Source organism: Rhinoderma darwinii, chromosome 4, assembly GCF_050947455.1.
Source record: "Rhinoderma darwinii isolate aRhiDar2 chromosome 4, aRhiDar2.hap1, whole genome shotgun sequence".
Lineage (NCBI taxonomy): Eukaryota > Metazoa > Chordata > Amphibia > Anura > Rhinodermatidae > Rhinoderma > Rhinoderma darwinii.
Genome location: NC_134690.1, coordinates 116,918,415 through 116,945,532, shown reverse-complemented (window position 1 = coordinate 116,945,532; position 27,118 = coordinate 116,918,415). Strand labels below are relative to the sequence as shown.

Below are 27,118 nucleotides of genomic sequence, written 5' to 3'. Positions count from 1 at the left end.
TGTGGGAAAATACTCCTCACATTGTTGGTTAGTGATAGCAGCGCCATCATACTTTAGTCTGTCAATTTTTTTCCAATAAATAGCGTTTAATTTAAAAGATTTCAATTTTTATTTAAATTTAAATCCTGGTCCCGTATTGTATTGCGGCACAGACTGTGTCCAAGTGAAATTTTTTCACTTTAAAAGCATAAAAAACCCAACAGTGAAGTGTGTTAAACAGGCTTTTTAACATACGTTTACAAAAGCCATATATGTTGCTGTCACTTTGACATTGCTAATGCTGTCTTGGCGTTACAGTTCTTGAAAGGGGTTGGATACGGTCCTAGAAGACCTCAGAGTGTCATACACGACTTTTCAGGGCAAATCAGGGCACTTTCGTTTTGCAACTAATTTATTCGGACCGAATCGAATCTGACAGCCAGTTTAATAGAATTGGACCGAAAACAAATTTCAGTTAATTCGCTCATCTCCAATTAACATGCATCCAAGTAATTTTCTGATCAGGTGCACCAAGTGGTCTACTAAAGAAATCTGCTTAAATTTTACTCTGCCTGAAAAGCCATAATTTACCGTCTCCCATGCAAAGAAGCAAAGCCTTACTGACTGATGTTAACTTGTAATACAGTGTTTTATGAAATCCTCCAATAGCTAAGAAAAGAAGGAGCACGCTACATCCTCCAATGTGTTCTGTGGTTAGCTAGGAAGTTAATGCAGCAGTAGAGTAGAGGTCAGGAGCAGACATGGGAAAGATAATTTAGCTCTTTTAAAAAACTTGTGGGCTGAAACTTTGGACACTTCCTTATTATAAACCCGACACAGAATGCACTCCCTGTATCGAACTCCTTCTGCACATCTGTAGTAGTTGACTTTTAGGCAGCTGGTTGGCAGACATTTCCTAAACACTCCTTTTTTAATCATGCAGCTTAATATTTGGTAAAGTATTTTGAAGACGTCCTGAATGTTATCGAGTCCTGAGAGAAGAAACAAAGCTTTATGGATCTCTGACTTGCTCAGTGGATTCAGGTTAGTAGCAAAGTTGAAGTGTGTAGTGTCAATTGGCACAGTTACGCAGGTGACTATGCTGGCGTTCTGTATGGTGGCTTTCACCTCTATATTTCATACTTATACTTTTATTTTTGTCTTAGCATTGATTCATGGCAGCTATTTTGTTTACTGTAAATCCATATTTCCAAAATAACAGGATTTCCTACATGGAAAAGAAAACTCAAACATATTCATCACGGCTCTGCCAGGTGAAGAACTAATGTGTGTTTGCTAAATATGCAGATGACTACTTCATGTGAATAACTCTGACTCATAACTTGGAATATGAATCGATGCAGTAGATATTGTTATTTGTAATTTGGGATTGACAATGTATCTTGATAACGTTTTATGTAAGGAGAATACAGTAGATTGACATGTAGTCCTATGTAAAGTCACAACGTGTCATGGTATTTATGATGCCTGCTTCATCTACATCTATCTTTACTATAATACATCTACAATTCATTTTGGATACGTATGTCTGGTGTGAGTTCTTTTATAGCATGATACATTTGTGCATTTGTTTTGAAACGTACTAAAGTATATTCATAAGGTAACTAACATGTTAATAACATTCAATAACTCAATGCAAAAAAAAAAAAGCTGGTTCACCACATTCTTACTACTTCAGTTTCTAACCATTTTTATTGTTGGAGAAGCAAATTTTTATGCATGTTTTACATATGTACATATGGCCACATCCTGGTGTTGGATACCAGAGGTTGTATAAATATTCATTTTTGACCATTCCCACAGATGACCAGTATTGAGATGTGCAGCTCCTCAAACCTTTCCCAAAGTGCAGTATTTCCCAACCTGCCTGATAATGAACTCTCTTTACAAAGATCTTTGGTGGGGAAATTATTAAAGTGAATGTCAGTATTATATTTAGTCCTAGTTAAAGCGGAATTTCAGTCGAGAGCGGTTCCTGCGTGTCAGGATCCACCTAATATCGATCACATCTAAGTTCATAACTTACTGTAGATGTGATTGTTATTAGCTAGATCCTGTGTGTCAGAGACACACAAGACTAGCGCTCAGCCATGCCGTCAGTTCACCTGAACTGAAGAAATCGGCTGAGATAGAATGATACAGCTTCTATGTATATGGGATACAGAGGCGTAGCTAGGGGTTTAGCACAGGGGGCGCAAAAAACATCTGAGTGGGCCCCAACTCAGTCGGCTACCCTAACGCATGTTTAAAAATGCAGAGGCGCATCCGTCAGGGTCAGGCCTACGTAAACAGTGTAGTTTGCTGTGCTAATCTGTTTCTGTAAACTTGCATAGAAGTGAAAGGGTGTTACGAAAACATCATAGCATAGCGAGCTACGCTGTTTACGTAACTTCCATTCACAGTATAATGCCTCTCCATACAGCATACTGCCCCTCTACTGCCTCCCCACACAGTATAATCCCCTATAGTGCTTCCCTACACAGTATAATGCTGCCATAGTGCCCCCACACAGTATAATGCCCCTATAGTGCCTCCCCACGCAGTATAATCCCCTATAGTGCCTCCCCACACAGAATAATGCCGCAATAGTGCCCCCACACAGCATAATGCCCCTATAGTGCCTCCCCACACAGTATAATGCCTCTATATTGGCCTCCACACAATATAATGCCCCTATAGTGCCTCCCCACATAGTATAATCCCCTATAGTGCTTCCCTACACAGTATAATGCTGCCATAGTGCCCCCACACAGTATAACACCCTATAGTGCCTCCCCACACAGTATAATCCCCTATAGTGCCTCCCCACGCAGTATAATGCCGCCATAGTGCCCCCACACAATATAATGCCTCCCCACACAGTATAATGCCCCTATATTAGCCTCCACACAATATAATGCCCCTATAGTGCCCCCCACACAGTATAATGCCCCATAGCTGCCCCCCAAAGTTTAATGACCCAACAGCTCACCCACACAGCATAATGTCCCTATAGTTTCATCCCAACAGCAATGACCCTATAGTGGCCCACACAGTATAATGCCCCTATAGAGCCTCCCACACAGTATAATGCTCCCATAGTGGCCCTTACACAGTATAATTCAGCTATAGATGCCCCATACAGGATAATGCCCCTATAGCTGTCCCCACATAGTATAATGCCCCAACAGCTGCCCCCACACAGTAGAAAGCCTCTATAGTGCCTCCCCACACAGTAAATGCCCCTATAGTGGCCCCACACAGTATAATGCCCCTATAGAGCCTCTACACAGTATAATGCCCCCATAGTGGCCCCCACACAGTATAATTCACCTATAGATGCCGCACACAGGATAATGCCCCTATAGCTGCCCCCACACAGTAGAATTCCCCTATAGCTGCCCCTGCACAGTATAATGCACTTATAGCTGCCCCCCACAGACTAATGCCCCTAAAGCTGCCCCACACAGTATAATGACCCTATAGTTCCCCACACAGTATAATGCCCAAATAGCTGCCCCGACACAGTATAATGACCTCATAGTTGCCCCCATATTCAGTACAATGCTCCCACATCCATTCTAATTCCCCCACAGCTGCCCCCCACAGCCAGCATAATGCCCGAACATAGGTGCCACCCACAGTCATTATAAATCCCCCACATGCAATATAATGTCCCAGCAGTTGAAATGATGCCCGCATAGTGTGTAATATAAAAAAAAATATGCACCTAACCCTGTTTCCATGACGATTGGAGGAGATGCCTCTGTTCCTCCAGTCTGCGCAGTGTGTAGCTCAGCACAGATAGGCGCGATGACGTCGTCTGCACTGAGCGCTTATGGCCAGCGTTACTGAAGACGCAAAAACAGTTGAAACCAGAACATGCCACCACTGGGGAGCCAGCCCGTGGCCCCACTATCAGTGGGCCCAGGGCTACCGCCCCCCCCCCAGCCCCCCCTGCTAGCTACGTCTATGATGGGATACATAGAAGCTGTATCTTAAAAAGTAAAAAAAAAAACTAATAAAAGTGATTTGGGTAGTTGCTTAAACACACAAATACATACATTTAATTAAAAAAATTGCTTTAAAAAAGGTGTACATATCTTTTAAATGTATTCATTGTATAAAGTCATACAATTTTCTAACATACTTTCTGTATCAATTCTACAATTTTAAGATCTTTGTAGACATTGAATGGGAATCATTATTGTTTTCTTCCAGATGATGAATATCAGTGTTGGTCATGTGGTGATCACATAGGTATAAAGCTTGTTAGTTACCATATGGGTATTAGATCGATCATTTGTAATGAGCCATGCACCTGCAGTGTTATACACATTAGGGGGTCTGACGGGTCTAAAGCCCCACCTGCCTTTAGAGACCCTAAAGATCCTTTTTTTATTCTTAAACAGGCCGTTACCTATTGGTTTGAATTTATATGATGCAAATCCAATCCAATAGATAACATTCATGGCTCCTCGCTCCCTGATCCTTTTAGCCCCAGACCTTTCGCTAAAACATAGGAATTTTTTAAACAGTTCTTACACGCTAAGCTACACATTATAAACTTGCCTCTAACTTGTTAAATGCACAAAATACTTGGCCTGCGTGACCTTTATATATGGATTTAATCATGGGAATACATCTGTAGAGATTTGTTACTGTGTATGCTATCTTTCCTTAATAAATAAAATTTGCAAAAAAAAATTATGATGTCCTGACGCTGACCAGCATCAGGACCTAGTAGGGTAGCACCCGGATGTGAAGAGAACCAGGAGCTATTAATAAATGGCGGTCTCAATTTTGTCTTTTGTTCAGCTCTGGGGTCTGTATTTTATTTAGGGGGTATTGTGTAAGGTCTCCATTTATTTTGATGGTCTGCTCTAAGGTCTCCATTTATTTAGGGTTCTGGTCTGGGGTCTGTTAATTTTGTGGTCTGGTATGGCAGTCTGTATTTATTGAGGGGTCGGGTTGGGGTCTGAATTAATTTGAGGGTTTGTTCTGGGATCTGAGTTAATTAGTTTCTAGGAAACTAGCACTAGACTACAGAATGAATTGGAAGAAGGTGTAAGACACAGATGTTGTATTGTGGACTGAAGTATTTGCTTTCTGTTCCTTTTGTAATAATTATACAAAGAAAGTTAAGTGGAAAAAAAAAAAGAGAAAAAGGAAAAACAAAAACACAAGGGATTAGACTATGTATGACATTTATTGTAGCAGCGCAAGCCAAAGAAAATGGTTCTTAATTATTCAGACATTTGCTATATTTTATGATATTTAAAAGAATTTATGGCATTAAAACTGGACATTAACATTTCATTAAAAATGGTCCTCTGAGAATTTGTAAAGAACATCAGATGAAACACACTGTAACTATTTCAACAAAAAAAAGAGACATTTTGTGATGTGAAATGTCATGAGGTTGCCTTATTAACCCCTTGTTATGTACATGTACTTGACAGCCACCAAGTATGGAGTGGGCTCACGGGCTGAGCGCGCCCCGTGCTTAGCGGGCATCAGCTGTATGTTACAGCCACACCTCACTGCAATGGCCGGGACTGGAGCTAACCCAGATCCCGGCAGTATTAACCTCAGCATCTAAGCCGTTAGAAAGAAAGGGTCACTCCGCTCCGACAGCCCGTCGCCACCCCCGCAACGCGATTGGTGACGATGGTTGATGCAACGATCGCTAGGAGATTAATAAGAAAAGTAGAAAAACAGTTAAATAAAGCCTTTTTAATGTATAAAACAAAATATTAAAAGTTAAAAAATTTATATAACTGGTATTATTGTGTCTGCAAAAGTCCGTACAATTCTAATATTACGTTATTTAACCAACATAGGGAATGCTATAAAAAAAAGCCAGAATTGCTATTTTTTTTGCACGTTAGGTTCTCAAAAAAATTAAATAAAAAGTGATCAAAAAGGTGCAAGTACTCCAATATGATACCAATTAAAACTAGAGCTCGATCCACAAAAAATAAGCCCTCAGATTGCTCAATTGACAGAAAAATAAAAAAGTTAATTGTAGCAAAAAAATGTAAAAATTCAAGGTCACTGTGATTTGAGATATTAAGAAAAATTTACCATTTTTAAACGTATTTTACATTTGTTACCATTGTCACATTTTTTAGACATCCGTAGTACTTTTGCATCTAAACTGAAAGAAAACTGCAGGTCCATAGAGGAAAGGGACCAACTCCGATTACACTATACTCCTTCCACATGGTTAGTCTAAGGCTTTATTCAGACGAACGTGAAAAAGGTCCGTGCAACGCGCGTGATTTGCACGCGCGTTGCACGGACCTATATGTGTCTATGGGGCCGTGCAGACATGTCCGTGATTTTTGCTCAGCGTGAGTCCGCTGAAAAAAAGTCACGACATGTCCGTTCTTCGGGCGTTTTGCACGCATCACACACCCATTGAAGTCAATGGGTGCATGAAAACCACACATGCCGCACGGAAGCACTTCCGTGCGAACTGCGTGATTCGCGCAAGAGCTGTCAAAAGGATGAATGTAAACAGAAAAGCACCACGTGCTTTTCTGTTTACAAACATCCAAACGGAGTGTCTTTGAGAAGGGCGAACCCGGACAACCGAACCGAACTTCACCGGGTTCGGCCGAACTCGTTTTGGCCGAACCCGGCAAAAAAATATCCGGTACGCGACGTCAGGAGATAGTCACTGTCCAGGGTGCTGAAAGAGTTAAACTGTTTCAGCACCCTGGACAGTGACTTCCGATCACAATATACATGACAATTCAGTCCAAGTGACAGCTGCAGCCAATCACAGGCCAAGCACAGGCTGCAGCGGTCACATGGACTGCCGCGTCATCCAGGGAGGTGGGGCCAGATGTCAAGAGAGGCGCGTCACCAAGGGCGCGTCACCAAGGACGCGTCACCAAGGCAACGGCCGGGAAGTTCTCGGTAAGTACGAACCTCTTTTTTTTTAACAGGTTGCTAGATATGGTGATCGGAATTCACTGTCGAGGGTGCTGAAAGAGTTACTGCCGATCAGTGAACTCTTTCAGCACCCTGGACAGTGACTGACGTCGGCTATAATCATTTCTATGATGGCGGCTGCGCGAAAATCACGCAGCCGCGCATCATACACGGATGACACACGGAGCTGGCAAGTGATTTTTGCGTTCGTGTGAATCCAGCCTAAACCTGTGCAGGGCTCTACCTCTCCATATGAATTGTCACATTAACAAATAAAGAAAAGGGGAAGATTGTCAAAGGCCACAAGTCCTTGCTTTCTGTACAAGACATGGGTAAGAGGGTGAACAATCCTGTTACAAGGAAAACATGGTGGGCATAACCCATTTTCCTCTTTGTAAGCCACTGTCCAGCATCGGCCTCGGCTAACGTTAGAAAGACATACATTTATATAACAGGATCTTAGCCACAGGAATGGAGGACGGCTGATGTTGCACCAATATTTAAGAAGGGTAAAAAGGTGGAACCGAGTAATTACAGTCCAGTAAGTTTAGCAGACTTTGAAGAAAAAAATGCTCCTGTATACGGACGCTCAGGTGCGAACAGGATATTTCCTCCACGAAATCGTCAGCCACAAAACAACGACTCTATATTATTCCTTCACGCGCGAACAACACCGGTGTTGTTCGCGCGTGAAGGAATAAGATAGAGTCGTTGTTTTGTGGCTGACAATTTCGTGGAGGAAATATCCCGTTCGCACCTGAGCGTCCGTATACAGGAGCATTTTTTTCTTCAAAGTCTGCTTCACTTCAAAACCACGAGGAAGAGGATTCCCAAGATGAATTCACTTGATGCGGTTATGGCTCCAGAGGCAAGCACAGTGTGACTAAGCCTGAAAGGGTACAAGTATCTACAAGCTACAAAGTTAAGTTGTGCTAGCGATACTCTATAACTTACTAAGGTGAGCTCTATTCCATCTGGTACTAATTGCTTTTTTTGATCTGAACGTTATCACCTTAGAGGAGCGTCGTTCCCTCTTTTTTTGTCTTTTTACAAGAAAGTCCAGTAAGTTTGACATCTGAGTATTTGGGGGTATTCTAAGAGATCAACTGCAAAAGTATATAGCTGTGAATAATCTAATTACTGATAACCAGGATGGATTCATGAAAAACATGTCGTGCCTAACTAACATGCTCGGTTTCTATGAGGAGGTAAGTGCCAATATGGATGTTGGTCATGCGGCTGATGTGATATATTTGGATTTTGCAAAAGCATTTGATACTGTTCCCCACAACAGTCTTGTTCTGAAGCTACTGACACAGGGACTGGGGGAACGTGTATGCAATTGGGTAAAGAATTGGTTAAGGGACAGAAAACAAAGAGTTGTTATAAATGGAACTTACTCAAAATGGTATGAAGTCAGCAGCGGGGTACCACAAGGATCGGTGTTAGGCCCAATTGTTTTTAATCTAATTATTAATGACCTTGTGGATGGGATTGATAGCAGGGAGTCAGTTTTTGCCGACGATACAAAACTTTGTAGGATACTTAAAACTCAACTTGACTATAAAATCTTACAGAAAGACCTAGATAAGCTGGCAACATGGGCAAAACATGGCAGATGAAATTTAATGCTATTAAATGTAAAGTAATGCACTTAGGACGCAATAATATCATTAATTCATATACATTAAATGGAATAAAACTGGGGATAACGGAACAAGAGAACGACCTGGGTATTCTGGTAACAAATAAGCTAAGCAGCAGCACTCAATGTCAGGCAGCAGCTGCAAAAGCAAATAGGATTTAGGGTGTATAAAAAGAGAGATAAAAATCTGTGATTCAAATATAATATTACCCCTTTATACAATTGTAATATTACCCCTTTATTACCCCTTTGGAATACAATTTTGGACTCCACATTGTAAAAAGGATAAAGGAGAACTGGAGAGGGTTCAAAGGCGGGCAACTAGATTATTAAATTGGATGGGAGGTGTCGTTTACAATGAAAGACTAGAAAAATTGGGCTTGTTCAGCCATAAAAAAGACACCTTAGAGGTGATCTTATTAACCCCTTCCCACCGCAGCCATTTTTCAGATTTTCATTTTTGTTTTTTTCCTCCCCACGTTCCAAAAGCCATAACTTTTCTATTTTTCCATCTAATATAGTCCTATGAGGGCTTGATTTTTGCAGGACGAGATGTAGTTTTCTGTAGCACCATTTATTGTGCCATATAATGTACTAACAAACGGGAAAATTATTTGTGGGGTAGAAAATGAAAAAAACAGAGATTCCTCCATGTTTTTTTGCGCGCCGTTTTTACGGAATTCACTGTGCAATTAAAACAACATGCTAACTTTATTCTGAGGGTCAATACAATTACGGCGATACCAAATATATATAGTTTTTTCTATATTTTACTACTTTTACAAGTAAAAACCTAATTGTAAAAAATAAAAATTATTTTGTGTCGCCAAATTCCGAGAGCCATAACTTTTTTATTTTTACGTCGATTAAGTGGTATGAGGGCCTATTTTTTGTGGGATAAGCTGTAGTTTTTAATGATAGCATTTTGGGGTACATGCGACGTTTTGATCACCTTTATTTCATTTTTTGTGGGAGATTAGGTGACCAAAAAAATAGAGATTCTGGTGTTTACATTTTTTTTACGGCGCACACCGTGCGGGTTAAATAATTATATATTGTAATAGTTCAGACTTTTACGGATGCGACGATACCAATTATGTTTATTTATTTATTTTTTTACTATGCTCTAGGGGGAAAATGGGAAAATGTTTTTATTTTTTAACTTTTAATATATAGATTTTTTTTACATAAATAAAAACCTTTATTTTACTAATTTTTACTTTTTTATTAGTCCCCCTAGGGGACTTCAACCAGCGATCATTAGATCGCTTGCACGATATACTGTAATACTAATGTATTGCAGTATATCGTGATTCTGACGGGCATCTATTAAGTCCTGCCGGAGGCAACGCTTAATAGGAGCACAAAGATGGCGGACCTGGGGACCCCCAGGCAGTCCTAGCAATCATCGCCACCCCGCGATTGCACTGCGGGGGGGGCGATGAGCTGTTAGAGGGGGTTGCCCCCTCTTTCTAACTATTTAAATGCCGTGGTCGCTATTGACCGCGGCATTTAATGAGTTAAACGAGTGCGATCGTGCTTGAGCGCGATCCCGCTCGTTGCTCTGAAGTGTCGGCTGTAACATACAGCCGACACCCGCATCGTATGGAGTGGGTTCACTACGTGAGACAGTTCCATACTTCCCCTACCCGACTTTGGCGTATGGATACGTCAAATGTCGTGAAGGGGTTAACATGTATGTGTGTGTGGTCAATACAGAGAACTAGCACATGATCTGTTCCTTCCAAGGACTCTACAAAGAACCAGGGGACATTCATTGTGTGTGGAAGAAAGACGTTTCAGACATCAATATAGGAAAGGGTTCTTTACAGTTAGAGTGGTCAAGCTATGGAATGCCCTACCCAAAGAGGTAGTGATGGCAGATACTATGTCAGCATTTAATAAAAGGCTAGATGTTTATTTACTGACAAATGGCAATGATGGTTGTAATTAACGCCTTAACGCCGAAGGACGGATATATCCGTCCTCAGCAGCTGCTAGTTCGCGCAGGAGGACGGATATATCCGTCCTGTGATCGCGCGGGTACTGACAGTTTACCCACGCGATCAGCGGCAGGAGCACGGCTGTTATACACAGCCTGGCTCCTGCTGCAACTGCCAGAATCGAAGCGCGCTCCGATTCCGGCAGTTTAACCCATTAAATGCCGCTGTCAATAGTGACAGCGGCATCGAATGTGTTTGACAGAGGGAGGGAGCTCCCTCTGTCACCCGATCGGCGCCCCCGCAAAACAAATCGCGGGTCGCCGTCGGGTTTCCATGACAGCCGGGGGTCTAACAAAGACCCCCAGTTCTGTCTTCAGCATCTGCCTGTTAGGCGATGCCAGAGGCATGACCTAACAGGTTGCCTGTCAGTTTTACACTGACAGGCAATAATGCTTTGGTATACGAAGTATACCAAAGTATTATATATGCGATCGGCACATCGCATAGTGAAGTCCCCTGGTGGGACTAAAAAAAAATGTAAAACAGTTAAATAAAGTTTGTGAAATAAAAAAAAATAAAATTACAGTCAAAGTCAAATAAAACTACTTTTTTGGCCCAAAAAGTGGTTTTATTTAGTAAAACGGTCAAAACAAATCACACATACACATATATGGTATCCCCGCGATCGTAACAACTTGACCAATAAAATTAACATATTAATTAAACCGCCGGATGAACGGCGTCCAAAGAAAACGCAAAAAACAACGTCAAAATTCTCTCTTTTCTCCCATTCCCCCCATAAAAAATAAAATAAAAGTTAATCTATAAGTCCCATGTACCCCAAAATTGTACTAATGAAAACTACACATTGTCCCGCAAAAATCAAGCCTACGTACGGCCACATCGATGGAAAAATAAAAAATGACGGCTCTTGAAATGCGGCGATGCAAAAACAAGTAATTTTTTTCTAAAAGGGTTTTTATTGTGCAAACGTAGAAAAAACATATAAGACCTTTACATATTTGGTATCCCCGTAATCGTGCCGACCCATAGAATAAAGTTAACATGTTATTTACGCTGCATAGTAAACGGCTTAAATTTATAATGTGAAAATTAATGCTGGAATAGCTGCTTATTTTCAATTCTCTCCTAAAATAAAGTTAATAAAAGTTAATCAATATGTTATAAGCATCTAAAAATGGTACAATTACAAAATACAACTCGTCCCGCAAAAAACAAGCCCTTATACGGCTATGTCGACGGAATAAAAAAAGAGTTACGACTCTTGGAATGCGACCGTGAAAAAACAAAAAATAATCCTTGGTCATTAAAGAGGCTCTGTCACCAGATTTTGCAACCCCTATCTGCTATTGCAGCAGATAGGCGCTGCAATGTAGATTACAGTAACGTTTTTATTTTTAAAAAACGAGCATTTTTGGCCAAGTTATGACCATGTTTGTAGTTATGCAAATGAGGCTTGCAAACGTCCAAGTGGGTGTGTTTAAAAGTAAAAGTCCAAGTGGGCGTGTATTATGTGCGTACATCGGGGCGTTTTTAATACTTTTACTAGCTGGGCGTTCTGATGAGAAGTATCATCCACTTCTCTTCAGAACGCCCAGCTTCTGCCTGATCACTGCTGTGACGTCACTCACAGGTCCTGCATCGTGACAGACGAGCGAGGACACATCGGCACCAGAGGCTACAGTTGATTCTGCAGCAGCATCAGCGTTTGCAGGTAAGTAGCTACATTGACTTACCTGCTGCAGAATCAACTGAAGCCTCTGGTGCCGATGTGTCCGACACGATGCAGGACCTGTGAGTGACGTCACAGATCTGCACTGCCAGAAGCTGGGCGTTCTGAAGAGAAGTGGATGATACTTCTCATCAGAGCGCCCAGCTAGTAAAAGTATTAAAAACGCCCCGATGTACGCACATAATACACGCCCACTTGGACTTTTACTTTTAAACACACCCACTTGGACTTTTGCAAGCCTCATTTGCATAACTACAAAAATGGTCATAACTTGGCCAAAAATGCTCGTTTTTAAAAAATAAAAACGTTACTGTAATCTACATTGCAGCGCCTATCTGCTGCAATAGCAGATAGGGGTTGCAAAATCTGGTGACAGAGCCTCTTTAACGTGCAAAATGGCCCGGTCATTAAGGGGTTAATTAAGCAATGAATGACGGGTAATTAATTGAGAAAGGTTGAAATTGATGGTCCTGTGTTTTTTTTTTTAAACCTATGTAGCTATGTAACTATATGTAAAAATAATGGTATGTTTTTTTGTTAATTCAATAATTTTTCAAATCACGTTTTTCTGGCAAACAATTCCATACCTCTTGTCTCACCTGCTAACGAATATCAGATGCCTGTTTACACGAGGGGATGTACTACTAACAAACGATAATTTTTAGGTCATCATAAAAGATTTGATCAATGATAAATGAGCAATTTCTCGCTAATCATGGAATACACTGGCCAATGTTTGTAAACTTTTACTCGACATTACGATTTTATGCAATAATCTCTCCATGTAAAAGGCCCCATATGTGGTGGAGGGGACTTTGGAAACTCTGAGGTACAGGACCGGGTGTGACTGATACCTTTGCATACCTTATAGGTACTCCCCTATTAATCACGTTACTGCTGCCTTTTTATTGTAATATTTAATGACTATACCTCATTGGTTGCTGCGTACTGATTCAAAGTACTTAAACAATCATTGGTCACAGGGAAACAGAAGGTCCTGACACCAAAAGAGTCACTTCCATGTCAATACTTCCACTGGAATAGTAACAAGTAAAACATAGCTTTTATCATCTATTTTTCCTACTAAGCACATTTATCACCTATTCAGAGGTTAGGTAATAAATATATGATCACTGGGGGCCCCACCACTGGGACCCTTCATTGATCACTAGAACGGGGGTCCCGCTTGTCTGTTTACATCGGCCCCATAGACATTCAATGGAGCGGCAGCACACTTGCGCGACCGTCACTCTATTCAAATTTATTCTAGTGATCAGTGGGGTTCCCAGTGATCATACACTTATCACCTATCCTGTGGACAGGTCATAAATAATGTGTTAAATGTATTCCATGGGTAAGCCTGACTACAGCGATATGAAATATGTATTCTTTTTTTTCTTTTTTCTACTTTTGACAATAATACTTTTCATGAAAAAAATATTGTTCTTACATCGCTGTATTCTAAGAGCCAGAACTTTTTTTTTATTTTTCTGTCAATGTACGTTTAATGGGGCTTGTTGTTTGATGGATAATATTGACTTTTTTTGACACCTTTTTGGCATATATATGATTTTTTGATGAACATATTTTTCAGGGGAGAATGGAGTGGAAAAAAAACAATTCCGTAGTTTTTTTTACTGTACTTCACGTCGTTCACCTTGTGGTATAAATAATGTGTTAACTTTATTATACGGGTTGTTAAGATTGCGGCGATACCAAATATGTATACAATTTTTTTATTTTTACACTTTTGCACAGTAGAAACACTTTTTATAGGGCTTTTTACTTTAACCCCTTAAAGGGGCTATCAGGGGAAATAAAATTGATGGCCTATCGTCATGATAGGCCATCAATATCTGTATGGTGGTGGTCCAACTGTCGGCACCCCTGTTGATCACCTATTTGAAGGGGCCGAGGGGCTGCTTCCCCCGTTATTTCTGACACAGCTCAGCACAGGACAACGCCAACACATTCGTAGCGGCGGTGCACAGTACTACGGCTACCTCCCATTAACTCATTTGATCGCTGGTACAATACACTGCAACACTTATGTATTGAGGTGTATTGTGTTTTTTTACGGTCTTCTTATAAATCCTGAAGCCTAAGGGCTCATTCACACATTAAAACAACGTCTGTCACACAGACCCATGTATTCCAATGGGCCTGTTCACATGACCATTGTTTCAACGGAGCGTGTGAACGGTCCGTTGAAAAATAGGACATGTCCTATTTTACTGTGTGTCACGCATCCCTCCATAGACTCTAGTCTGTGGGGGATCCGATGTCAACGCGTCCTGCACGGGTCCACCACGGGCCTGAAAAACTGCAGTTTTTCACGTCCGAGTTGGGCTACGTTCGTGTGAATGTAGCCTTGGGCTACATTCAGACAAGCGTGACAGATTTACGTATGAGAATGAGGCTTATCTAGGCTTATCTAGGTTTTTAAAAATGATGGCTTTTTGCACCACTGTCCCATTCAAGTCTTGTATAAACAGCTGATCAGCAGGAGTGCTGAGAGTCAGACCCCCAACAATCTAATATTGATAGCCTATTCTAAGGATAGGCCACCAAAACCCGGATAACCCCTTTATCTGTCAAAGGCCATTCAAATCCACAGCAGTTTTCTTTGACAGAAATCACTGAGCAGTATAAAAGGGAAACCTTTGCAGACTTTTTATTTTTTACTAAAACAATGTATTATAGTGTTTAGTGCAACTTTGTAGTTGTTTTAATTTAAAAAAATGTTTCACTTTTTGAGATACAGCTTCTATGTATCCTGGACACATGGAAGCTGTATCTTGCACTGAAACCCGAATCTGTCAGATCAGCGGGATTCGGTCTCTGACACGCAGGATCCAGCTGTTGCCAATCACTTCTAAGTTATGAACTTAGATTTGACCGATAAGAGGGCCGGCTGTCCCCAAACCGGTCAGTCCCAATGACCTGACGGATTAAGGTTTCAGCGCAAGATACAGCTTCTATGTGTCCAGGAAAAGTAAAAACAAAGTAAAAAAAAATTCTAATAAAACAATTACAAAGTTGCACTAAACACTATAATACATTGTTCTAGTAAAAAAAAAAATAGTCTTCAAAGACTTCTATAGCATTTAAACAGAGACCTTAATTCAGGAAACCAGTGATGTCTTCATCTATATGATCTTCTCATATATATAGTACACACATGTATGAGATCTCAGGACGTAATTTTAATGAAGTCACAACACAGACCATACTGTATATGATGTCAAACTGTAGCTAGTGCAGGACCCACTGTTATCCTAATTATAGAGATGGCTATAGAATAATGGTTAACAATAAAGTACATACTGCATGAAATAACCACATAAACCTAATTTATATCTGCAGGTGTTTCTCCCTGGAAACAGAGGCGCTACATGTGTGCGAGGAAGACGCAACTTTTAACCTACAGAATGATGATTCAGCCTTTGGGAATATTGGGATTAAGGTACAAATCCAATGCAAACGCCCTGTGCTAATGTACAATGGCTGAAAAAAAAGTTATGTAAGCAATTTCAAACATAAAGAAAAAGCTTTTCCTCCCGTTGAGCGATGGTTATGGATAATTGCCACATCAACAACTAAAATGGATTTCCGGAGGAGTCTCGCCCTAAAGAAAAAAAATGAATCAAAACAAGGCATTTGCTAAATTACAGCAGCGTTGAATTATCTACTGTTTTCCTGTTAGCTGCATCTTTTTAAGTGAAAGCTCACAAATTAGATTTCAGTCCATTAAAAGGAGATATTGATATCCCTAATCGTATCTTACTATCTTGTAATTGCTGTAATAAAATAGTCAAATTATAAAACACACTTGTCCGAAAATTAAAAATGAGTAATCTCACTGAAGATCTGAAGAAACAGAATTCTGAATGTGATCCAAATGGGGAGGTAGTCACAAAAGTTCTGCCCACCATGTACCTGCTCGTCTTCATTGTGGGACTTCTTCTAAATGGACTCAATCTATGGATATTCTGCTACATCCCCAGTGACCGGAGCTTTATTGTCTACCTGAAAAACATTGTGATTGCTGATCTTTTAATGGTCCTCACATTCCCAATGAAGATAATAAGTGATGCAGGATTTGGAAATGAAGAATTGCGCGTCTTTGTCTGTCGCTTCTCTGCTGTTGTTTTTTATCTGAACATGTACATCGGAATCTTATTTTTGGGTATCCTAGGATTTGACAGATATTTAAAAATAGTGAGACCATTGAATGCCTCTTTCTCTCTTCATAGTGTTTTCTATAGTAAATTGATTTCTGCGTTGGTATGGACACTTATGGCTTTTATTTCAATCCCCAATATGATTCTAACCAACCAACAATACAACACAACGATGAAAGTCACCTGTGCCCAGCTAAAGAGCGAGCTGGGCTTAAAATGGCACAAGGCTTCAAATTTTATTAGTATAAGTATATTTGTGCTGGTATTTTGCTTGCTGCTTATATTTTATGTTTCTATCTCACGGAAAGTATACCAATCCCATCGTAAGTTTAGAAGAGATTCAATCGCTGGCAGAAAGTCCACACGTAATATATATAGCATCTTAATCGTATTCTTTGTCTGTTTTGTTCCTTATCACCTATGTCGAATTCCATACACAATCAGTCAGACAGGAAATGGTTACTCTTGTCAATATAAAATCAATTTGTATTATGTAAAAGAGGTGACCTTGCTTCTATCGGCTGCAAATGTCTGTCTTGATCCCGTCATTTATTTTTTAATGTGTCAACCCTTCCGACAAATGCTGTTTCAGAAGATGCGTATTGAGGACAGGTATCAAGAAACAGAAAAAGAATCATGTAAAGTTTCATCCTCACAGCCAGCATTAACCGGTTCAGGACCGGGCTGTTTTGAGCCTTCAGGACCAGACACCGTTTAGCCATATTTAGCACGCGTTAGTTAAACTGCTATATCTTTGTTATTTGTTGGGCTAGCAATGAGATTTTTGCAACTTTTTTTTTTTTTAAACAATGCCGATTTCTTTTTCTTTTTTTTCATCCTTTTTCTGCACATTCTTTTTGCCATTTTCCAATTTTTAGGCTTATAGTTTGAAAATAATAGTAAAAAAAATATATGTTTTTTTACTTTTCAGCTACTTTTTCTGGTAATAATATAATGTTACCCTAAAATAGACCTTTTACTTGTGATCGTCATTGTCTACCGTAAACTTTGATATATCACATGTCTATTTTAGGGTAAATGGGTCAGGGCTAGCGTTACGACAATGATTGGGGTGGGGAAAGTTTTTTTGGGTAGGTATTTGTGTGTCATTTTTATTTAATTTATCTTGCTTTTATTTTTTTTATTATTATGGCTTGTCCCTTAAAGGTTTGAAAAGACCTTTGGGGGATTTATATATTTTTTTCTCTATTCACCATGTTTATCCCCTGTAACTGGTGCTGTAACTGGGGCTGCATAGTTTTGCGGCCCTCAACTGCCCGCCGCATAGTTACAGTGGGTGGTTGGGAACCAGTTAATATAAAAGGTAAAACAAATATGTTACATTCCGATAGAAGATGAAGTTATTCATAAAGAAGAATGTAGTACTTTAATATTTATATTGCATCCATTCTGTATTGTCAGTTTGTACTTTGTAAAAAAAATAATAATAATCTCATCTCCTTCATATAGCAGCCTATTTTAGAAGGACATGTTTTGTTTCTTTAAACCCCTGGATTCATATGTAAATAAACCTCTGTATGAAATCACCTGAAGGTATAGTGTTTTCCCAAAGATTTCTATGGATAGTGTAATACGGATCCATACAGCACATATTTCTAATACGGCCATGTGTAGGAGGCAGAAGAGAGTACCATGATAATATTCTTTCAGAGGGTATAAATTAACTGGTCACATCTGATAATAGGCAATAATGTCACTCAAATGGTTCTATAGCTGGACCAAGTCTGTAAAGTAAGATACGAAGAACACATGTAAAAAACAAAAATATATTATAATACGATTGTTCCAATTTTAAAGGGATCTATGTATTAGTAACAATTCTCCATATTGTTAGCTACAACCTAAAGTACTAGTGTGTCATAATGTTATGATCCCAAATTGTGTGCTTTGCTATTTGCCAATAAAGGCAGCTTTCTGTCAACCAGGTAATCCCAAAGACAGATTTTAGCACGGTTAAGAATTAAGGGTGTGTTCACATGTGTTTTTTGGATTTTCACAGCGTTTTTTTTTTATCTGCAATATATTTTCATTTCATTTTTACACTAAAACACAGACAAATGGCACCAAATGCCACATGTGAACAAACCCAAATGGCTGTAAATGTAGAATTCATCATGATTGATGACCTGTGACGTATTAAAAACTTTTATAAAAATGCCAGCGATATCATCCAATGTTTATTATGTACATCACTATTGTGCAGATATGAAATCATTAAAAGTAACTTTATCCACTTCTAACGTGTTATACTATTCATGCTGTTATAATTATCAGTCCATTGATTTGCCTGACAATTATAGAACGTAAGCCATGTACTACAATACTATATAATGGGAGAATGTTTCTCTTCACTTTAATGTTTTGTTAAAATTGTCACAAAGGCGTATTTGCACTAAACTATTTCTATTTAATAATATTCCTTATGTTACAGTATGTTTCCTTTGTAGGTTGTCTCTTGAAGTCAACTATGAAATGTCTATAGTCACTAGTGGACTAAGGTTTTAGGCTTTGCTATAGCTGGACCTTATATACTTTAAGTGGAGAAGGTTTTGGGTGTACTTTATGATAAACTAAATTATAGCACTCAATATCAGTCTGCTGCATCAAAAGCTAACAAGATATTGTCTTCTAATAGAAAAGGCATAGCTGCCTGCTAGAGAAGAAGGTATAAGGGTATGTGCACACAATGAGAGGCTTTTACGTCTGAAAAGACAGACTGTTTTCAGGAGAAAACAGCTGCGTCGTTTCAGACGTAAAAGCTCCTCCTCGTAATATGCGAGGCGTCTGTGACGCTCGTAAATCTTGAGCTGCTCTTCATTGACTTCAATGAAGAACGGCTCAAATTACGTAGCAAAGAAGTGTCCTGCACTTCTTTGCCGAGGCAGTCAATTTACGCGTCGTCGTTTGACAGCTGTCAAACGACGACGCGTAAATTACAGGTCGTCTGCACAGTACGTCTGCAAACCCATTCAAATGAATGGGCATATGTTTGCCGACGTATTGTAGCCATATTTTCAGACGTAAAACGAGGCATAATACGCTTCGTTTACGTCTGAAAATAAGTCGTGTGAACCCAGCCTTAGGGTGCAGTCAAACACTGCAGATTTTTTTGCGACAGAGGGCTTGTCCACACGTAACGGCATGGCTGCGTATTTTCCATCTGGAATTACGTTCGGAAAATATGAAGCAGAATACAGTAACAGCAAAGTGGGTGAGATTTAACAAATCTCATCCACACGCTGCGTAAAATTTCCGAGCAGAAATTCACCAATTTTTTGTATTTCAATTCCTGCTGCGAAAAGTGGACTGAATTGCTACATTTTTTAGAGGAGATATCACCATCTCCCAGCATTGAAAAAAACACAGCAAAATCTGCACGATTTTCTGAAGTAAAAACCACAGGGAATGGTAAGATTTTTCCGCAGTGGAATGTCTGCTAGTTTTAATGAAAATGCTGCAGAAATTTTCTGCTGCAATTTCGTTACGTGTAGGAAAGCCCTGAAAATCAGTTATTCCAGTTAGATCAGTGTGCGCGCACACGCTCTCCTCACTCCAGCTCTTGCTGTGGTACTGTCCGGCGCTGATTGGACAGTGTCAAAGCCATAGTAACACGGCCCCTTGTGATTACACGCCCCATTGACAGTTCAGGGGGCTATTTAAATATCCGGCGCCAAATATAACGGCACTGATATCTAAATAAAGGAGGGTAGGGAATATATGTAAAGTGCTCCAGGGTTTGAGCAGCCCTCCCCATTACATGCTGCACTCAGCTGCACATGTATGGGGAGGTGAAAGGTTCTCTTTAAGGTCTTTTCTCAGCCCCCTAACTATGTAAAAACTGAGAGTTCTAGTCTGTAAATGGATAAATAGAAAAGACACAAAAAGCGCAGTACAATACAAAAAAATAACGATCCCTGATAGAATGGCTCAACAGTGAGGAACACTGCTTATTCCTATGCAGACAGATATACTGCTATAAGAAATATGTATTGGTCGATATGCTAGCAGTGTAGTACTTATGAATGTTACATTTGCATATGTAAACAAAGGTTTACTTCTCCATTTCAGCTGCATGATATTTACTTTACAAGAAATGGGCCTTAATTAAAGAGGCTCTGTCACCAGATTTTGCAACCCCTATCTGCTATTGCAGCAGATCGGCGCTGCAATGTAGATTACAGTAACGTTTTTATTTTTAAAAAACGAGCATTTTTGGCCAAGTTATGACCATTTTTGTATTTATGCAAATGAGGCTTGCAAAAGTACAACTGGGCGTGTTGAAAAGTAAAAGTACAACTGGGCGTGTATTATGTGCGTACATCGGGGCGTGTTTACTACTTTTACTAGCTGGGCGTTCTGATGAGAAGTATCATCCACTTCTCTTCAGAACGCCCAGCTTCTGGCAGTGCAGATCTGTGACGTCACTCACAGGTCCTGCATCGTGTCGGCACCAGAGGCTACAGTTGATTCTGCAGCAGCATCAGCGTTTGCAGGTAAGTAGCTACATCGACTTACCTGCAAACGTCGATGCTGCTGCAGAATCATCTGTAGCCTCTGGTGTCGATGTGTCCTCGCTCGTCTGACACGATGCAGGACCTGTGAGTGACGACACAGCGTGATCTCTGGAGAACACGGCTGTGTCTGCACTGCCAGAAGCTGGGCGTTCTGAAGAGAAGTGGATGATACTTCTCATCAGAACGCCCAGCTAGTAAAAGTAGTAAACACGCCCCGATGTACGCACATAATACACGCCCACTTGGACTTTTACTTTTAAACACGCCCAGTTGTACTTTTGCAAGCCTCATTTGCATAAATACGAAAATGGTCATAACTTGGCCAAAAATGCTCGTTTTTTAAAAATAAAAACGTTACTGTAATCTACATTGCAGCGCCTATCTGCTGCAATAGCAGATAGGGGTTGCAAAATCTGGTGACAGAGCCTCTTTAAGTAGACATTTGTTAGCAAAAAATGCCTTTGACCCCTTCCCGACATTTGTCGTAAGTATACGTCATGGAAAGCCAGTGCTTCCCGCAAAATGTCATATACTTACAACAAATGCATGGCACCGGCTCAGAAGCTGAGTTGGTGCCATCATCCCCGGATGTCAGCTGTTTCTTACAGCTGACATCCTGCTGTAATGGCGGGGACCGAAGTTAGCTTCGATCCCCGTCATTAACCCCTTAAATGCAGCCGTCAAAAGCGATCGCTGCATTTAAGGTTTTTTCAGCTCATCGACACCCCAGCAATGAAATCTCCGTGGCGTCGTGGCTGCAATGGCAACCGGAGGTCTAATACTTGCCAACCGGTGTGCCTAGCACGGAAAACTTTCAGCCCCCGCCTGGAGGCGAGGCCTGAAAGGCTTCTGTAGCTGCCGGCAAGTTGAGACGGCGTCATCATCGCTGGATGTCAGCTGTATGTTACAGCTGACATCCACCTGTAGTGGCAGGAACCGGATCTAGCTAGCTTATGGCATCAGAAGACCTAACAATGGCCTCCTGCTCTGCCATTACAGAAGCTAATTAGGCCCTGCCCGGAGGCGAAGCCTAATCGTCTTGCTGTCAGTGAATGACTGACAAATCGAATACATTGCACTACATAGGTAGTGAAAGGTATTAGAAAAAAAATCTGACAGTTGAACCTTCAAGTCCCCTAGTGGAACTAAAGATAAGTGTAAAAATAAGTGAAAAAAAGTTGTACAAAATCTAATAAAAGTTTCAAGTAATAAAATAAAGCACAATCGCCCTTTTACCCTTATCAAGACCTTTATAATTGAAAAAAATAAATAAACCATACATATTTGGTATCGCCGCGACTGTAACGGCCTGAACTATAAAAATATGTTATTTATTCCACGCGGTAAACGGCGTAAAAAAAAACGTAAAAAACAATGCCAGAATTTCTGTTTTTTGGTCACTATGTCCTACGAAAATTGAAATAAAAAGTGATCAAAAAGTCGCATGCATCCAAAAATGGTACCTGTAAAAACGATAGCTCGTCTCGCAAAAAACAAGCCCTCATACACCTCCGTCGACAAAATAATTAAAAAGTTATGGAAAAAATACATTCTTTAAGACACCATTTGTCAGTGTGACTCCGGCCTGTGCAGAAAGGATTGCTTCACAGCGTAATACACATTGGATTATTTTATTGTTTACCCCATTATTGTACCACCTGACTATGCCCCTGATGTAGTCCGCACAGCTTATATGTACCCCCACATTATAAACTGAAATACCAGTAAGGGCGGGTTCACACGTGGCGGAATTTCACTTAAATTCCGCTGCGGACACTCCGCAGCGTTAATCCGCAGCGGTGCCGTTTGTCCATTGACTTACACTTTAATTTAGCAGTGTTCGTTTAGACGAGGCGTAAAATTCCGCTGCGGAGCATAGGCTGCGGAGCGGAATTTGGTGTCCGCAGCATGCTCTGTCTGTTGCGGAGCAGTGGCGGACTCATGGCGGAATTTCTCCATTGACTTCAATGGAGAGTCAAAATTCCGCAATGAAGTCCGCAGATCTTATGTGTGCTGCGGAGCGTATTGGTTTTGCTACCATGACATTTCTTCATTCTGGCTGGACCTATGTATTTCTAGGTCTACAGCCAGACTGAGGAAGTCAATGGGGCTCCCGTAATGACGGGAGCGTTGCTAGGAGACGTCTGTAAATAGTCACTGTCCAGGGTGCTGAAAGAGTTAAGCGATCGGCAGTAACTGTTTCTGCACCCGGGACAGTGACTACCGATCTCAATATACATGTATCTGTAAAAAAACATATAAGTTCATACTTACCGAGAACTCCCTGCGTCTGTCTCCAGTCCGGCCTCCCAGGATGACGTTTCAGTGTAAGTGACGGCTGCAGCCAATCACAGGCCAAGCACAGGCTGCAGCGGTCACATGGACTGGCGCGTCATCCAGGGAGGTCGGGCTGGATGCCGAAAGAGGGACGCGTCACCAAGACAACGGCCGGTAAGTATGAAATTCTTTTACTTTCACTAGGGAAAGTGCTGTCCCTTCTCTCTATCCTGCACTGATAGGGAGAAGGGAAGCACTTTTCCCGCAGTCCGCAGCAGCTAGTCCGCATCAATTTTCTGCACATTTTGTGCAGATCCGCAGCAGAATCTGCAACGCAGATTCTGTGCGGCATTGATGCGGACAGTTGCGGAGGAAATCCGCCACGTGTGGTCATGCCCTAATACTCAAACAAAACTACTACCAAGCAAAATCTGTGCTTCAAAAGCCAAATGGCGCTCCCACCCATCTGAGCCCTACAGTGTGCCCAAACAACAGTTTACTTCCACATATATGGCACCACCCTACCCGGGAAAACCCGTTTAAAAATTTTTGGGGTGTGTCTCTCCAGTGGCATAAGCTGGGCATGACATATTTGCCACTGAATTGGCATATCTTGGGAAAAATTTACATTTTTACTTTGCACCATTCACAGCGCATTCCTTTATGGAAAAGACCTGTGGGTGAAAATGCTCACTACACCCCTTAATAAATGCCTTGAGGGGTATAGTTTCTAAAATAGGGTCACTTCTCAGGGGTTTCTTTTATTACTTCACATCAGAGCCTAGCAATTGTGAACCAATACTTTGTATGTCGCCAAATTAGGCCTCAATTTCGCATGGTACTCTCTCACTCCTGAGCCCTGTCGAATGTCCAGGCAAAAGATTAGGGCCCCATGTAGGGTGATTCTAAAACCGGGAAACACAGCATAATAATTAGAGATCTGTCTTGTTATGGTGGCACAAGCTGGGCACCACATATTGGCATATCTATGGAAAAATTCCCATTTTCACTCTGCAATATTGAGCGCACACTTATTTCTGCAAAACACCTGCTGGGTTAACATGCTCACTATACCCCTAGGTGAAATGGGGTCACTTCTGGGGGTTTCCACTGTTTTGGTCCCACAGGGGTTTTGCAAATGCTACATAGCGACCAGAAACCAATCCCGTAAAATCTGCACTCCGAAAGCCAAATGCCGCTCCTTCCCGTCTGAGCCCTGCCGTGTGCCCAAAAATTAGTTTATGACCACATATGGGGTATTGCCGTATTTGGGAGAAATTGCTTTACAAATGTTGGGGTTCTTTTTCTCCTTTATTTTTTGAGAAAATGAAACATTTTGCACTAAAGCTACGTCTTATTGGAAAAAAAATTATATTTGGGCAATAAATATTGAGTTGCGTTTCTCTGGAAACATTTTTTGTTACAAAAAAGTGGATTAAAAATGAATTTCTGCAACAACAAAAAATGAAATTTGGAAATTTCACCTCTACTTTGGTTTAATTCCTGTGAAACATCTAAAGTGTTAAAAAAAACTTTCTGAATGCTGTTTTGAATACTTTGAGGGGTGAAGTTTTTAAAATGGGGTGACTTTTTGGGGGTTTTTAATATATAAGGCCCTAAAAGCCACTTCACAATTGAACTGGCCCCTGTAAAAATAGCCTTTTGAATTTTTTTGAAAATTTGAGGAATTGCTGCTAAAGTTCTAAGCCTTGTAACTTCCTAGAAAAATAAAAGGATGTTCAAAAAACTATGTACATCTAATGTAGACATATGGGAGATGTTAATTAGTGACTATTTTGTGTGGTATAACTGCCTGTCTTACAAGCAGATACATTTAAATTTTGAAAAATGCAAATTTTGTTATTTTTTTTTTTGCAAAATTTGGGTGTTTTTCACAATTAAATACTGAATGTATCGGGCAAATTTTGCCAGTAACATAAAGTCCAGTGTGTCACGAGAAAACATTCTCAGAATCATTTGGATAGCTTAAAGCATTCCGAAGTTATTACCAGATAAAGTAAAAAATGTCAGATTTGAAAAATGAGGCTCTGTCAGGAAGGTCAAAAGTGGCCAAAGAGGGAAGGGGTTAAATGAATATAAGCACTTATTACCACAATCATTGGCTAGAAAAGCTAGGCTTACATCCGCTGTAACCATGAAAGATAGGTGCAGTTTTTCAGAAAGAATGTCTGCTGCGGAAAACAGTGGATGAATAAAAAAGTTTATACTTACCCCATTCTCCCTTGTCATGGTGACGCATTCCTCTGTTGTTCGTGAGGTCCAGCCTCCTGGGATGACACTGCAGCCCATGTGCCCTGTGATTGTCTGTAGAAGTCACATGGGATGAAACGTCATTCCAGAAGTCAGGCCTAGACCGAGAACAGAAGAAAGTGTCACTATGACAACACCCGGGTGGAAAGTCATTCATTTAAACCCCCAAAAAAGTTGTGGTTTTTCTGCATTGCGATTTTTGCAGCGGAATTGCAGCTTTTCCACTGCAATAAGCAGTTTTTACCTCCTTATTGAATTCAATGGAGAAACGCAACAGAAAAGTAGCGGTTCCAGAGCATAAATGAACATGCTGCAGATTAAAAAAAGACACCGCAGGTCCATTTATGAACGTTTTTCCGCTGATTTTTACGGAGTGTGTTGATGAGATTGTTCAAATCCCATCCATTCTGCTACTACTGTAATTCGCTGCGGATTTTCCGCTATGAAATCTGCTGCGTAAAGTCCACAGTGTATATGGTACACGTGAACATACCCGAAGGAAGACTGCATTTACAATACTGAGGACTCCACTTAGAGAAGTGACAGCTGAGTCTTCATCGGTAGCTATGGCCGATTTGTTTTTTATTGAATATAAATCTTCTCTTCCAAGTAAATTGTATTACTGTATATATTGTACCAATTCTTTAATTCTCTACTGATATTTGGAGCATAATGTGAAGCGGAGGCATCACTATTGTTTGCGCTGTAAATGAACAGGGTAATTTAGGGTAAACACCCGCTGTACAGGAAAGCTTTTGTAGCAGCAAGGAGTGTTTTGTTTTGCAGGGCTCTTGTGCTTTTTTGGTCTTTAGCTTCATAAAAAAGCAAACCGGTCCAGAACAAACACAGCTGCGGAAGACACAAACCTTTCTGCTCCGCTCATTGTAGGAAGAGAATAACTGGAAGTTACGGTTTTCTACTTCTGACTGGATTATGAGACCACCAGTGACAAAAAAAGACTTAAAGGCAGCACGATAAGCATAAATGGAATAAATTATTTCTGGACGACAATGCTATAGAACACATACACAACAATGAAAACAGTTACCACTATATTATTAGGCTTGGTTTATACCACCTCTGTTTTCTTTTGAAAATATATTCAAAAAGGGTATACATTTGCATGCAGATGGCATCTTTTTGATGGATGTGTTTTTTCTTAAAGGGAAAGTGAACATTTTGTGGCTTTTTTTTTCAGACTGAATATAGAGGGGGATTTATTAAGACTGTCATTTCATATGCCAGTCTTAATAGAAAGTTGGAGTAAGATGCGACACATTTAGGGTATGTTCACACAGAGTGGATACGCTATGTAAAAGCGTGCAGCGTATCAGTCCTAGGTCTCGTAGGAAATTCCGGCTGAAAAACTGCACCAAATCGTGGTGCAGTGTTTCGAGCGGAATCTTCGTTGCGGAAAACAGTGCTTGACAAAAAAAGTGCCAAATACCCCCCGGGCGTTGTTATAGCAACGTGTTTCTCTGTTCTCCGTGCAGTCTGGCCTCCTGGAATGATGCTGCAGTGTATGTGACCACTGCAGCCACATTGGATGAAACGTCATCCCAGGAGGCCGGCCTGGATGGAGAACAGAG

At 40.6% G+C, this 27,118-nt stretch overlaps 2 protein-coding genes and 1 long non-coding RNA gene across 3 annotated transcripts in view; 1 reads left to right on the top strand and 2 right to left on the bottom strand.

The window, feature by feature from the left end:
• The window catches only part of MED12L (mediator complex subunit 12L), a 507,362-nt gene that overhangs the window by 316,023 nt on the left and 164,221 nt on the right, over window positions 1-27,118 (bottom strand). The gene's annotated exons all lie outside the window — the stretch shown is intronic.
• Window positions 876-18,702, top strand: P2RY14 (purinergic receptor P2Y14). Its single transcript, XM_075861501.1, has 2 exons — window positions 876-1,023; window positions 15,629-18,702. Exon 2 carries the CDS (start codon window positions 16,112-16,114, stop codon window positions 17,162-17,164), a length of 1,053 nt encoding a protein of 350 aa, XP_075717616.1. The 5' UTR covers window positions 876-1,023; window positions 15,629-16,111; the 3' UTR covers window positions 17,165-18,702.
• LOC142759400 (uncharacterized) lies at window positions 15,565-25,537 on the bottom strand. The gene is made up of 3 exons (XR_012883134.1): window positions 25,491-25,537; window positions 16,202-16,291; window positions 15,565-15,890 (listed from the first exon to the last, which is right to left on the bottom strand). It is a non-coding gene; the product is annotated as an uncharacterized LOC142759400 (long non-coding RNA).